The sequence below is a fragment of the Chiloscyllium plagiosum genome, unplaced genomic scaffold (genome assembly GCF_037043375.1).
Source record: "Chiloscyllium plagiosum isolate Xiang-an unplaced genomic scaffold, Cpla_swu_hap1 HiC_scaffold_34, whole genome shotgun sequence".
NCBI classification, from domain to species: domain Eukaryota; kingdom Metazoa; phylum Chordata; class Chondrichthyes; order Orectolobiformes; family Hemiscylliidae; genus Chiloscyllium; species Chiloscyllium plagiosum.
In genome coordinates, this window is record NW_028270172.1 from 35527627 (window position 1) to 35540493 (window position 12867).

Genomic DNA, 12867 nt, shown 5'->3' on the forward strand with positions numbered 1-12867 from the left:
TGTAGTACCTGAAAAGTTAAATTGGACCTTGATTTAATGTCTCATCTGAAAGACAGCATTTCCAGTTGTGCACAGTACTCTTAGGACTTCACTAGGGCTTCAACCTAGATTGTACGTTCAGTTCTCTGCAGTGGGGCTTGATCAACAACTCTCTGATTCCAATGCTTGTATTGTTCCATGTCTGACACAGATCTAGGGATTAAATTTGACAATAAATCAGCAATTTAATAATGGGAGAAAATATTGATTTTAATATGTACAACTGAATGGACAGCCAGAATACTTAGCTTCCAGTTGGGTCCCCTGCTGTTTGCATTCAATACTTATAAATACTGTAATGATCACAGTCACAAAGCTAAAGACCCAAGGAAGGGATAAAATCTGAATTGACTAATAAAGATTTACTGATTAGGAAGATGATTCTTAAATGATTTATGAATATAAAATGTCAGGAAATGATATGTGTTTGAGTATAGGAAACATGATTGCAAAGTTATATTATCATTTGATGTGAGTTGGGTGTGACATTTCACTGTAGAGAAGTGGTTGCAATATCAAATAATACGTTGAAATGAACAAAATCCAAAGATTGTCAGTCTCGAGTCATTCTGACATTATATAAAACACAGTGAAATACTAGTGAACCTAGCTGTGATCTCCAGAGTAAATAAAATAAATTGGAACAGTAGGATGAATTTGGATGACAAGTTTAAAAACAAATCTTTTTTACTTAAATGATGAAGGAATTACTTAGTGAAGATTTTTTAAAAAAAAGGAAAAGAAATTGAGAGCACATTGAAGAAGTCACATGTAAACTCAAGAAGTTAGTGTCCAGAAAATTCTGTGCAAGATATTTTCAAATTTCCAAAAATTGCAAGCAGGCAATATTCCTGTGTACCTGCCCCAGTATCAGAAGGTTGTAACTTTAAGTCATACTCCAGAACCTTGAGACAGGTTGTGCTACTGAGGAAATGCTGTAATATTTGAGGTCTTTTCGATGGTATACTCAATTTGCCTGATGAGGATGGAAAGAAAAAAAATGGCCAATTCTCCCTAGTTTTCTTATAATATTGATTCCTTACGCAACATCTTTAAAGCAGGATATCTGGTTCTCGTCTTGATAATGTTGTCGGGAACCTTTGCTGTATGATTCCTGTATTTGTGCATTACTAAAGGTATTTATTTAGCTGTCCTGACATTAAAAAGCACGCCATAGGGATGGGAGTTTGTTCTTTCATTGCTAGGAGTGCACAGCTGGAAAATTAGCTACAAAATCATCCTGCAAAATCATCCCCCTAAATGTAATCCTAGCGTTAGGACATCAGACATGTTCTCCATGAGAACACAGTAGTAAAGCAGTAATTTTATTTTATTTTAATTTTATTTCATTTATTTTATTTATGTTTTTTTATATATTTTTTTCACTGTTCTGTACCTCTTCTTTCTTGATTGTCTCTCTTTCTCTCGCTCCCCACTCTCTCATAACATTTTTCCTCTCCTCTTCCCCCTTTGCTACCCTTCTCCCCTGTTTTCCATTTTGCCTCTGCTTCACCCATCCCCCCTATCCCCCACATATTTTGTCACATAGCACTGGCTTCAGCCTTGGTCATTCACAGCTCCTAATCTCCCTATAAACTCTCTATGCACTGTCACTATAACCTCTTTATTGCTACCTTTGCTTTTGGAGCCATGACTCACCTTCTCTCAACCTAGTATAAATACCTCTCTATATCTCCTTTTTTTAGCTTTGACAAAGGGTCAGTTAGACTTGAAATGTCAGCTCTTTTCTCTCCTTACAGATGCTGCCAGACCTGCTGAGATTTTCCAGCATTTTTTCTTTTGGTTTCAGATTCCAGCATCCACAGTGATTTGCTTTTATTTACTGTAGTGAAGCAGCTCTTATGTTGCCAAATGCCTGTAAATTTTTAAGTCTGTAATTTTAATTGTGGTTGGTAATGTTTTTACAGGTGCTGTTTCAGATTACTGCCATGAAACAGCTCAGTATCTGGATGCTATCGTTTCTCCCAACCTGAAGACAACCAAAATCCTGCGGGTTCCTCCAGCAGTATCAATGTCGGAATGTATATCGGCGTGTTGTGACTTTACTGACTGTGACTTGGCATGGATGTTTGAGGGTCGCTGTTACATTATAAATTGTCAACACAGGGATGAGTGTGAGCCAAAAATGACCAGTGCTGTGGAATCTTACTTAAGTTTTGTGCAGCGGTCACCAGCTCAGAAGCCAAGCTTACAAGATGCCTATCATAAAGGCAAAGGGCATTCCATGGGGAAGCAAAGGGACTCGGTGCCAACTGAGGGGACTATTAATCTGCAAGATCTTTATGGTGAAGACTTGACCCTTGATGGCTCTATTGCGAAGAACTCCATAAAGGACTACAAAGAAATACCCGCCGCTACTTTTGGGAATTCAGAAATTTCCAGCAAGGGTCAAGGGCAAATGCAAGGCTCACAGCCCTGGCCACTGTGGGATTTTAAATATGATGCTGATGTGTCTTCAGTGAAGGCAAGTGGGGTCGGTGTTGAAGAGGAGGATGCTGGAATTCAAAGCAGAGCCCCTCTAAATGTGAGTTTCCCAGTTAATGAATCTCGGCAGGAAGAATGGAGTGATGAAACAAAGCAAGAGGTGAACAATGTTATGAAATTAGTCCCTTTGGAGAGAGTGAGCAAAGGAAAACTACTACAAAAGTTCAATGAAAACAGAACCAGTGTCCAAGAGGTATTTCTAAATAGTTTTCTGTTGTTTTATGTAATTCTTCTTTGGCAATTTGACTTCATTCCTCCTTCATTGAGTTTTAATGTTGTGCAAGAGCCATAGCAGAGATAATTTCATAGCAGAGATACTGCTGGATCCAAGACAAAATTGCTAGGGTATAGATTAAAATTTGAGGATAGGTTGGTTGGCTAGGTATGTGGTCTTGAAAGAGCAATAATTCTTCCTATTGCTCCTGCTTATTTTGTTTCAATTACTTCAAGTGGGCCTTCCCGGAACTTGCTTAAAAAAAATGTTAGAAGCATTAAAGTGCTCTGACAATTGTGGCTCCAGTTCCAAATTGTTGCTGTAGTAATTTGAAACTGGATTGCGATGATAGTGGTACTTACACGGTGGACAGCAGTCTAATACTGGAAAATTAACATTCTCTCCATTGGATATATGTGGCATGATGCAGTTGAGAAAACAGAATCATGGCCTCATGTCTTCACTGAGCTCCTGACCTCAGTCACCTGTTTGGGTAAGTGTCCAGGGGACAGCTAACTGTTCCCCACAGCATGGTAATAAAACGAAAAGAGGTCTTCCATTGGTAGCTGCACTTTCTGATAGTGACCCAAGGATGGAAAAGGCAGTGACTGAGAAGCAGGCCATCTGTACAATCAATTGGCTGCACAGGAAGAAGTAAGATTAACCTTTACAGATCCTTTCAGAAACCGAGGACTCTCCCCAAAGTACTTCATAGCCAATGAACTACATAATAAGTGTAGTCGTTGTTGTAATGTTGGAAAATGGGACAATTTGCATATAGCACCTTGCCACAACAACAGCACAATAGTCATCAGATCATCTATTTCACCACTACTTGAGGGATATCTTAGCTCAGGACCTGGGAGAACACTTCTGCTCTTCAAAATAATGACAATAATGGGCCATTTCGTGTCCAGCTTAGACAGGCGGAATTCAGTTTGACAAACTTTCAGAAGAAATATTAATCAGACAGCGTTATTTCCCTTAAATATCCCTGAAGTATCCAGCCTGTGGTTTAGAATGAGTTTTGAATCCAAAAATTGCTGATTTGGAGGTGAGATGATATCACAGAGCCAAGGCTGACAGAAGGATGAAATTAGTCCTGAGCTTCAGAAAAGGGTAACCAACAGAATATATCCATAACTTTAATGAATGGGGTTTCAATTTCTCCCAATGTTGATCTTTATGCAGAGAGTGGTAAGGGCGTGGAATGCATTACCTGCTAATGTAGTCAACTCAGCCACATTAGGGAGATTTAAACAATCCTTATATAAGCACATGGATGATGATGGGATAGTGTCGGGGGAGCAGGCTGAGAATAGTTCACAGGTCGGAGCAACATTGAGGGCTGAAGGGCCTGTTCTGCGCTGTATTGTTCTACGTTTTATGTTCTATGTTCTAAAATTGCCGTTTTGGTTTTAGAATGGTAGGATGTTGCACACTGTTACACCCAATCTGAAATGAAACCATGCTATATGTGGATTCATCCACTGCATCATTTCTACTTGTATTAACAAAAAGAAAACTTATCATAAACACAATTTTAAGAGCTAGAAAGAATTCTGCTCAATATTATTTCTAACATTTGTTGATTTTTATTTTGACTCCCTTATGAACAAAATTCAAGTGACTGTGACTTCATTGCTTTTTAAATTTTTATCAATAATTTTGCTGATACTAATGATTGGATAATTGCCGAATGCACATGCTCACCCCAGTTATTTTTGACTGCACATCCATACAGTCATTTGCAATATTAAGCTGATTTTAAAAAATTTAGAACAAAAATTCTATTTTGTTTTACACTTTATTTTTTCGACCCAACGTATTCTTTCATTGAAATGTTTTCATTAGGTATTTGGCTGGTATTTTTCATTCTTTCTTTAAATATATTTGAGAGATAATGCTGTTGTTGTGCATGCTCCTGAGCATCGGCAAGTGCAAGCTTTTTCCTTCCTCTCTTGAGGAATCAGAATCCTAGCTTGTGGTTCTCCACTTAAAGAGAACCTGTCCCAAGAGTGGGCTCATACGTGAGGAAATAGACAAGGGTGAGAGGTTTGGGGTGAGGAAATGCCGTGGTGGGGTTGGTAGACAAGGATTTTGAATTTGATTCATTTGGAAACGGGGTGCTGGAATTTGTCATTGAGGATTTGTATGATGATAAAACCAATTGATCAGTAAGGAATTAAGGGTTATGGAGAAAAGCCAGGGAAGTGAATGTGAGGAATGTTGGATCAACCATAATCCTAATGAATGATGGAGCAGACCTGAGGGACTGAACAGCCTACTCCTGTGTCTGTGTCTTATGGTCTAAATTAGGTCAGATATGAGATTATTGGGGTGGGACGGGTAAGAGATCAGCGAGGAATGCTTAAAAGTAGTTGTCATGATTTGGAGATGCCGGTGTTGGACTGGGGTGTACAAAGTTAAAAATCACGCAACACCAGGTTATAGTCCAACAGGTTTAATTGGAAGCACACTAGCCTTCGGAGCGACGCTCCTTCATCCAACAATCACCTGGTGAAGGAGCGTCGCTCCGAAAGCTAGTGTGCTTCCAATTAAACCTGTTGGACTATAACCTGGTGTTGTGTGATTTTTAACTTAAAAGTAGTTGAGTCTGGAAAATAATCAATGAATCTTATCAGTGTGTGAATAGCATGGGAATGGAAATAGGCCATATTATCCAGGTGGAAGTATGGGCTTTTGGTGCTACAAATGATGTGAGGTCAGATAGGAAAAATTGCAAATTCATAGTTAGTGACCTAGAAGGGGATAGGAATCAGTTGCAGGAGTTAAAGACACTAGCTTCTATCTGCCAGATTTTGAAATAGAGGAGGTTGTGATATGCACAATGTCTGATACCTGAAGAAAGCAATCTGATCATGTGGGATCAAATTGATCAATAGTGTACTGGGGTATGATCAGTTCATGTGTAAGTTGACCAATTACTGCAGACAAAGTTGCCAAATAGACCATATAGCTCTCAAGTGGATGTGGGGAATGTGGATTTGAATGCTTATATTGTGGGACAGGAAAAGAATGACATGACTGTTGATGTGTGACTGGGCTCAGACAGATAGAAATAGAGTTGCCTCATCCAGCTGAAAGACAGCCCATAGTTTGGAAAAGGATGGTGTAGTTAGTAATATTGAATGCTGCAGGACAGTTACAGTGGATACCATCTGTGACTATGGCAAGGAATTTTTCTCTGCTTTGGGGAGAGGCAGATTGGAAATATTTAAAAGCAAGAGAAAGTCTGCAGCATTTTAGGTAAAGGATATTTTGGGTAGCAAAACAGTGCACACATTTATTTTCAGATATTTCTGTTCCAGGACACCTTGTTCGTCAATGCCACAGAGATTGGGGGAGTAACAGAATAGCATTCATTCATAAAAATAAGAACATGTTACATAAAAATGTTCTTTCTATGAAGTGCTAACATGCAGTGTAACAAGCGTACCATGTTAAATCAATCCTTGAGAAAAATGGAAAAATTTTCCCCTGGTCAGTACTGATTTATAAAAGCTGTTCTTGACATTTTGCTTTTATAAAAGCTGTTCTTGACATTTTGCTTTTATTTTTTCAGAATGCATGATATGAAGTATGCTGTGTTTCTGAGCAAGTAATTGCGCTTTTCCTTGATTTTATCAGGAAGATGCATTTCCATCAAATTCATCACATGTTGAAACATTGACTACAACGCTGAACCCAGAAACAAGCAGTTTTGCGTCTGAATACCAACAGAAATCTAGAGAAGGCATCCAGATTATAACTCCCAGTGTTGAGAGTTCACTCGCTTCACAGCCTCCAGCCACAGAGACATTAACAATCACTACGCAACGAGGTATTGTGCTGCTTTTATATTTCAGCTTGCTCTCTATGTGGTTTCTTCTAAATTGGGGAGACAGGACGCCAACTTGTGGAACATTTCAGAGATCATCTCTGGGACACACGCAGTAAACAACCCCACCGCCCTGTGGCCACACACTTCAACTCCCCCTCCCAGTCCGCCAAGGACATGCAAGTCCTGGGCCATCTCCACAGCCAAATTCTAGCCACCCGCGCCTGGAGGAAGACCGCCTCGTCTTCCGCCTTGGGACCCTCCAACCACACGGAATCAATGTCGATTTCACCAGTTTTCTCATCTCCCCTCCCCTCGCCTTATCCCAACTTGGCACCACCCTCTTGAAATGTCCTACCTGTCCATCTTCCTTCCCACCTATCTGTTCCACCTTCCTCTCTGACCGTCACCGCTCACTTTCATTTACCTATCATATTCCCAGCTACCTTGCTCCTGATCCCAGCTCCCCCCCATTTATCTCTCAGCCCCCTTGTGCCCGCCCACATTCCTGATGAAGAGCTTGTGCTCGAATCGTCAACTCTGCTGCCCCTCGGATGCTGCTTGAATGGCTGTGCTTTTCCAGCATCACACTTTTTGACTTTGGTTCTTCTGCCAGTTATCTTCAATCTGTCTGGCTACTGATCCTCCTGTCAATAGAAAATAGTTTTCCCTTTCTACTTATTAAAACACTCCATAATTTTGAGCACCTCAATTAAATCTCCTCTAAACCTTCTCTACTGGTTTGAAGGGAATAAATGGCATTCCACGTGGAAGTGAAGCTAATATAGTTTTTGAATGTTGTCTGAAGTTTGAAATTGATTCTGGTAAAAAGAAAAACCTTGAACATGAAAAATCTGAATTGAAGGAGACAATAGTTGACAGAAGCAACCTCTTTTACCTTGTGGCATTGTCAGTTTTGCTGTGTAATCACTTCTGTCCTCCACCTAATGTTTCCATTTGCTCGTTCCCTGCCTCCCTCTACCTCCCACCTTTCTCCTGACCCCATTTAGAATGGCTCGATCCAGATATAGTTCTTTGTACTAGCTGGTGATTATTAGTGAAGCTCACAATTGTTCAGGATCTAGAACGATCACTATATTTTGTTGTTCAGGTGGACCTCTGTCTAATTGGTCCATCCCTCAAGAACACTTTGGGGAAAATTAGCTGAGTTTTTTTCATATTTTGAAGTCAAATAAAGTCTGTTCGTTGAGGAAGTTTTATTTAGATTTGACAGCAGTTGTAAATTCTCAACTCCTGGCCTAGGTAAAGACCAAATGATCAGGATCTGACCGGAGATGGTTGACTCCCTTACTCTGTTCTTCTATTCTTGACAGAATGAAGTGAAATTTCTAAAGTGCAATGGAGGTACAACAAATAAAAGACAGCTATAATAATTTGATGCTTGTTTGTCCTGTCTACCTGCCCAAACTCCTATGAGTGAATGTTATGATTGGCTAATGTTGGTTTTTCATTCTGTTTCATAGTGCCTATAATGCCATTTCTGATTAGTTCACTGATAATAATGTATACCCCATCCCCAAAAGAATAAGTTTCTTTCTAATGTAGTTATCACAGATCTCAGTCTCCTTGCTGCTAATACATGTTATTTAACATGCATGCTGCATAATGTAAAGCCTCAGCTTACACTGCTTCTAAATTCATTGCACATTGTATTTTGAAGAGTCAACTCAAGTGTATTGGTTAGGACATTGGGACTCTGCCCCTGTTGTTTGAACACTGCCATGGAATCTATTGCATCCACCTAAACAAGTAGAACCTCCCAGCCTGGTGCAGTAGCCTCCAGGTATGGCGTGGTGACCTCTCAGCCTCGCACAGTGCCTCCCGGTGTGGCGTGGTGGCCTCCCAGCCTGGTGAAGCAGCCTCCCGGTGTGGCATGGTGACCTCCCAGCCTGGCATAGCTTCTCACGGTGTGGCATGGTGACCTCCCAGCTTGGTTCAGCAGCCTCCCGGTGTGGCGTGGTGACTTCCCAGCCTGGAATAGTGCCTCCTAGTTTGGCGTGGTGACCTCCCAGCTTGGTGCAGCAGCCTTCTGGTGTGATGAGATGACCCCCCAGCTGGCATAGTGTGGCATGGTGACCTTCCAGCCTGGTACAGTAGCCTCCCGGTGTGGTGTGGTGACCTTCCAACCTGGCATAGTGCTTCCCGTGTAGCCTGGTGATCTCACAGCCTGGCATAGCGCCTCCCGGTGTGGCATCCTCCTGACCCAGCATGGTGTCCTCGACCTGGCATAGCGTTCGGAAGTGATCTCCTAGCTTCATGATCCTCAGGGTGAAACCTGAGGGTGGTCTGGGGCCAGGGCCCGGTGTGGACAGGAGGCTAGGTGCCAGCGTGGTCTGGGTTGGAAGTCCATGGTTCTGAACTTTTATTTACACAATGCTGGACTTCTTATTTCTGTATTTGCTGAGATTTTGTAACTAAGGAAACTGTACTTAGATGGTACTGTAAATGGTGATGTATAAACTTTTCGCTGTGTGCATTGAGTACGTGTGATGATGAAGACCAATTCTAATCCTAACATAGGCTTTGGACTTAACATATCGTTGGAACGGTGGCACCTGCGACAATGCAGTATTCCCTTAATATGTCACCAAAGTGCTAGCCAAGGTTGTGGCTGTGCTGACACTTCAGAGTGCTGTGCTCTTCAATTAGCCAAGTGCCTTTTTTGTCCATAGTACTCCAAACCCTTATTTCCCCAATTTTTCTTTTAAAAGTTACCATTAATCTGTTCACATCAGCTCTTTGAAACATTTTTCTAGAATATCTAGAATTCCACTGTATTTACTCAAAGAAAAATCCTCCACCTTCCTCTGATTCTTTTGGGGAATATATTTAAAGCTGTGTGTGTTGTCTGGTTGCCAGCTGACCTGCCAGATTATGAACTGATGTCTCTGTAGTCAGGATGAACCAATGATCCTCTGAGCCAGAGATGAACATAACACTGAGTCATACTGATATTTATGAAGTTCTATATACTACACAAAGTGTTGTAAAGAAGGAAAACACAACAACCATCTCTACTTAGCTTTTTTTTTAATGGTGTAGCTTGAAAGGTTTAGGTCAGGAATTAATGATCAGAATATGGGTTGTTAATATCCTCGAAACTTGAAAGAAGGAAGGAAACACTCGGCAATGAATAAAGAGCTGGGAACTAATGAATTAGAATGTGCTGAGTCTTTAGGCTGAACTTTACTTGAAAAGTAATAGTGTTTTGTGGATACAGGTTGTTATTAATGTGCGAATCAGCCAAGATATTTGGGGAATAAAGGGATGTACTATTAGTTGCGAATACCCAGAATTATTGGCTGTTTTATGTTGCTCTGCTGTTTCCTTTGCACAATTGGAGTAATTTAGCTCTCCTGTTATCTTTGCACACATTCTAGATTTTCACATTAACAGTCTGTGATTTATTTAATAGGCAATTAGTGATTAAGAGCACAAGTGTGCTTTTAATGTATTGCCAATCAATATTGACCAAGAAAGAGAACAATGTAATATGTTTGGTCTCTTGTGAATGGTAGATTATTGTTGGCTATTTAAAGTAAAATCAATTTTTAATTGTTTTCCTTTTAGCTAATATCCTCCCCCTCTCAATTAAGTCTTTCTTTTCCTCTTTTCATTTCTGTCCTTGTAACTGATATATTTCTAAATTGCCAACTTTCATTCATTCTGTTTCTTCATCATTCTCATGTTTCTTTTGCAGTAAAAAATCTCATTGGTGAGAAAGGTACATAATTGGTCCCACACAGGAAGTCAACTTCAAATTCAGTCAGTCAAATGTCTGATAGTGTTTTGGTTGAGATAAGCATTACCTTTACACTTCACTTTTCCTTGTCCTCTGCACACTAAGACATCCTTGATTTTAAACATTAATGTTGCCTAGGTGATTGTCGTAGTGATAAATTGAGGCTGCCAACTTCTGCGTTCAAAGCAGTTTTGCTAACTCTTGACATTTTCAAAGATAATTGTACTGACTTTTTTAAAAAAAGCTTGTGTTTGAATAATACCCTTTGCAACTTCAGGATTTCCCAATAGAGTGTTAGGACTTGAATGTGTTTGAAGCATGGACAATTCTTCATTCTTTGCACTTTAACATTGCTGGCAAGGCCAACATTTATTGTCTGCCAGCAATCTTGAGAAGGTTATGATGAGCTGCCGTCTTGAACTGCTGTAATACACGTACCCTTTGTGCTGGCAGGTGTGGAGAGTTTGAAAATTTTCAAACCTGCAGTGATGAAGGAATGGAGATATATTTCCAAGTTTGGGTAGTGTCTGAAATGGAGTGGAATAGAGGGGCACCTGCTTGCTCTTCTAGGTGCTAGAGATCACTGAACACAAAAACATGAAGTAGGAGCAGGAATAGGCCATTGACCCTCTCTGCCATTCAGCATGATTAATGCTGACCTTGGGATGGGGGGGTCATCGACTCCACTTTCATAATCACTTCATGATTCCCTGAGAAAACACAAATCTAGCCTTAAATATAGTCAACGATGGAAAATCCACACCCCTTTGTGTAGAGAATTACAAAAAATCACAATCCTCTGAGTGAAGGAATTTTTCCTTATCTCAATCTTGAATGATGGATCCTTTATCCTGAGATTGTGTCCTTGTGTTCTAGATTCCCAAAGGTGGAAACAACCAGTGTATCTATCCTCTCAACCCTGTTCAGAATCTATAATGAGATCACTTGTCATGTTTCTAAACTCAAGAGGATATTGGCTAATTTAGTCAGCTTTTCACTATAGGAACTTCTTCGTATCCCAGGGACCAATCTAGTGGACCTTCAGCTGTGCTGCTTCCAATGCACTGAATCCTTCTTTAAATATGGAGAATCAAACTGCACACAGCACTCCAGGTGTGGTCTCACTAAAACCTTGTATGATTGTAGAAGCAAGACTTCCTTATTCTTGTATTCTAATCCACTTCCAATAAAGGCCAACGTGCCATTTATCTTTCTAATTCCTGAATGTGCATTCCAACTCTCGTGGGTGCTTTCAAAGAAAAGTCAGCGCTGCATCTTGTCGATGGTACACTTGAGCTGTGGTATTCGTTATGGAGAAAGTGAATGCTTAAGATGGTGGTTGGGTGTTGATCAAATGGGTTGCTTTATCTTGGGGCATTCATGCTGCTCAAGCGTTGAAACTGCACTCGTCCAGATAACTGAGGAGTATTCGATCACACTCGTGTCTTCTGTCTTGTAAATGATGGAATGGCTGGGTTAGTCACCACAGAATGCTCAACTGCTAACCCAACCTTGTAGTCATAGTACTTATGGCTGGCCCACTTAAATATCTTGACAATGGGACATTAATGTTTTTTTTGTTTTATTCATTTTTGGAATGTGGGCATAACTGGCTGCCCATTCGTAGTTGCCTATGAGAAAGTGATGATGAGCTGTCGTCTTGAGCTGTTCTAGTCCACATGCTATAGGTTTACCCACAATGCCTTTAGGGAGGGAATTCCCAGATTTTGACCCAGCAACTGTGAAGAAACGGTGATATATTTCCAAGTCAGGATATTGAGTGGCTTAGAGGGAAACTTGGAGATAGTGAGAACTGCAGATGCTGGAAAGTCAGGGTCGATAAAATGTGGAGCTGGAAAAAGTTCAGCAGGTCAAGTGGCATCAGAGGAGCAGGAGAATCGATGTTTAGGTTGGAACTTTATATCAGGACTTGTGGGGGGGGGGGGGGGAATGGGGGGGTGGTGGTAGGGGTGAAGGGAGCAATCAAATAAATTGTGGGTGTGGTGGGGCTGGGGTAAAGGTAGGTGTGAAAGCGACAGATGGAATGCAGGTAGAAGGTGGTTATGATTGGTCAGTGGGAAGGATGGAGCAGATGGATGGGAAGGAAGATGGACAGGTTAGATCAGGTAAAGGGGATGGAGTGGAGCAGGAGGGCTGGCCCTGGGATGAGGTGGCGGATGGGAAGATTTGAAAGCCGGTGAATTATGTGTTAAGGCCATTGTCCTTCTAAATGGAAGTAGTTTTGGGTTTGGAAGGTGCTGTCCAAGGATCGTTGGTGAGTTTATTGTAGACATCTTGTAGATGTTACAAATTGATGCCATTGAGCATCAGTGGTGGAGGAATGCATGCTTGTGGATGTGGTGCCAATCATTTGTCTGGACGGTGTCAAGTTTCTTGAGTGTTTTGGGAGCTGCACTCATTCAGGCAAGTGGGAGTATTCCTGACTTAGGTCTAAATGATGGCTAACAGGTTTTGGGGAGTCAAGAGGTGAGTTATTTGCCACAG

General features: G+C 41.0%; 1 protein-coding gene across 4 annotated transcripts in view; it reads left to right on the forward strand.

Annotated features, from left to right (window-relative positions):
* The window catches only part of LOC122564389 (dyslexia-associated protein KIAA0319-like), a 111921-nt gene that overhangs the window by 12938 nt on the left and 86116 nt on the right, over positions 1 to 12867 (forward strand). For all 4 annotated transcript variants that reach the window (XM_043719176.2, XM_087978601.1, XM_043719175.2 and 1 more), the window contains exons 3-4: positions 1968 to 2737; positions 6410 to 6602. In XM_043719176.2, the coding sequence (XP_043575111.2) occupies positions 1968 to 2737; positions 6410 to 6602 (963 nt within the window). The remainder of the gene's footprint in view (positions 1 to 1967; positions 2738 to 6409; positions 6603 to 12867) is intronic.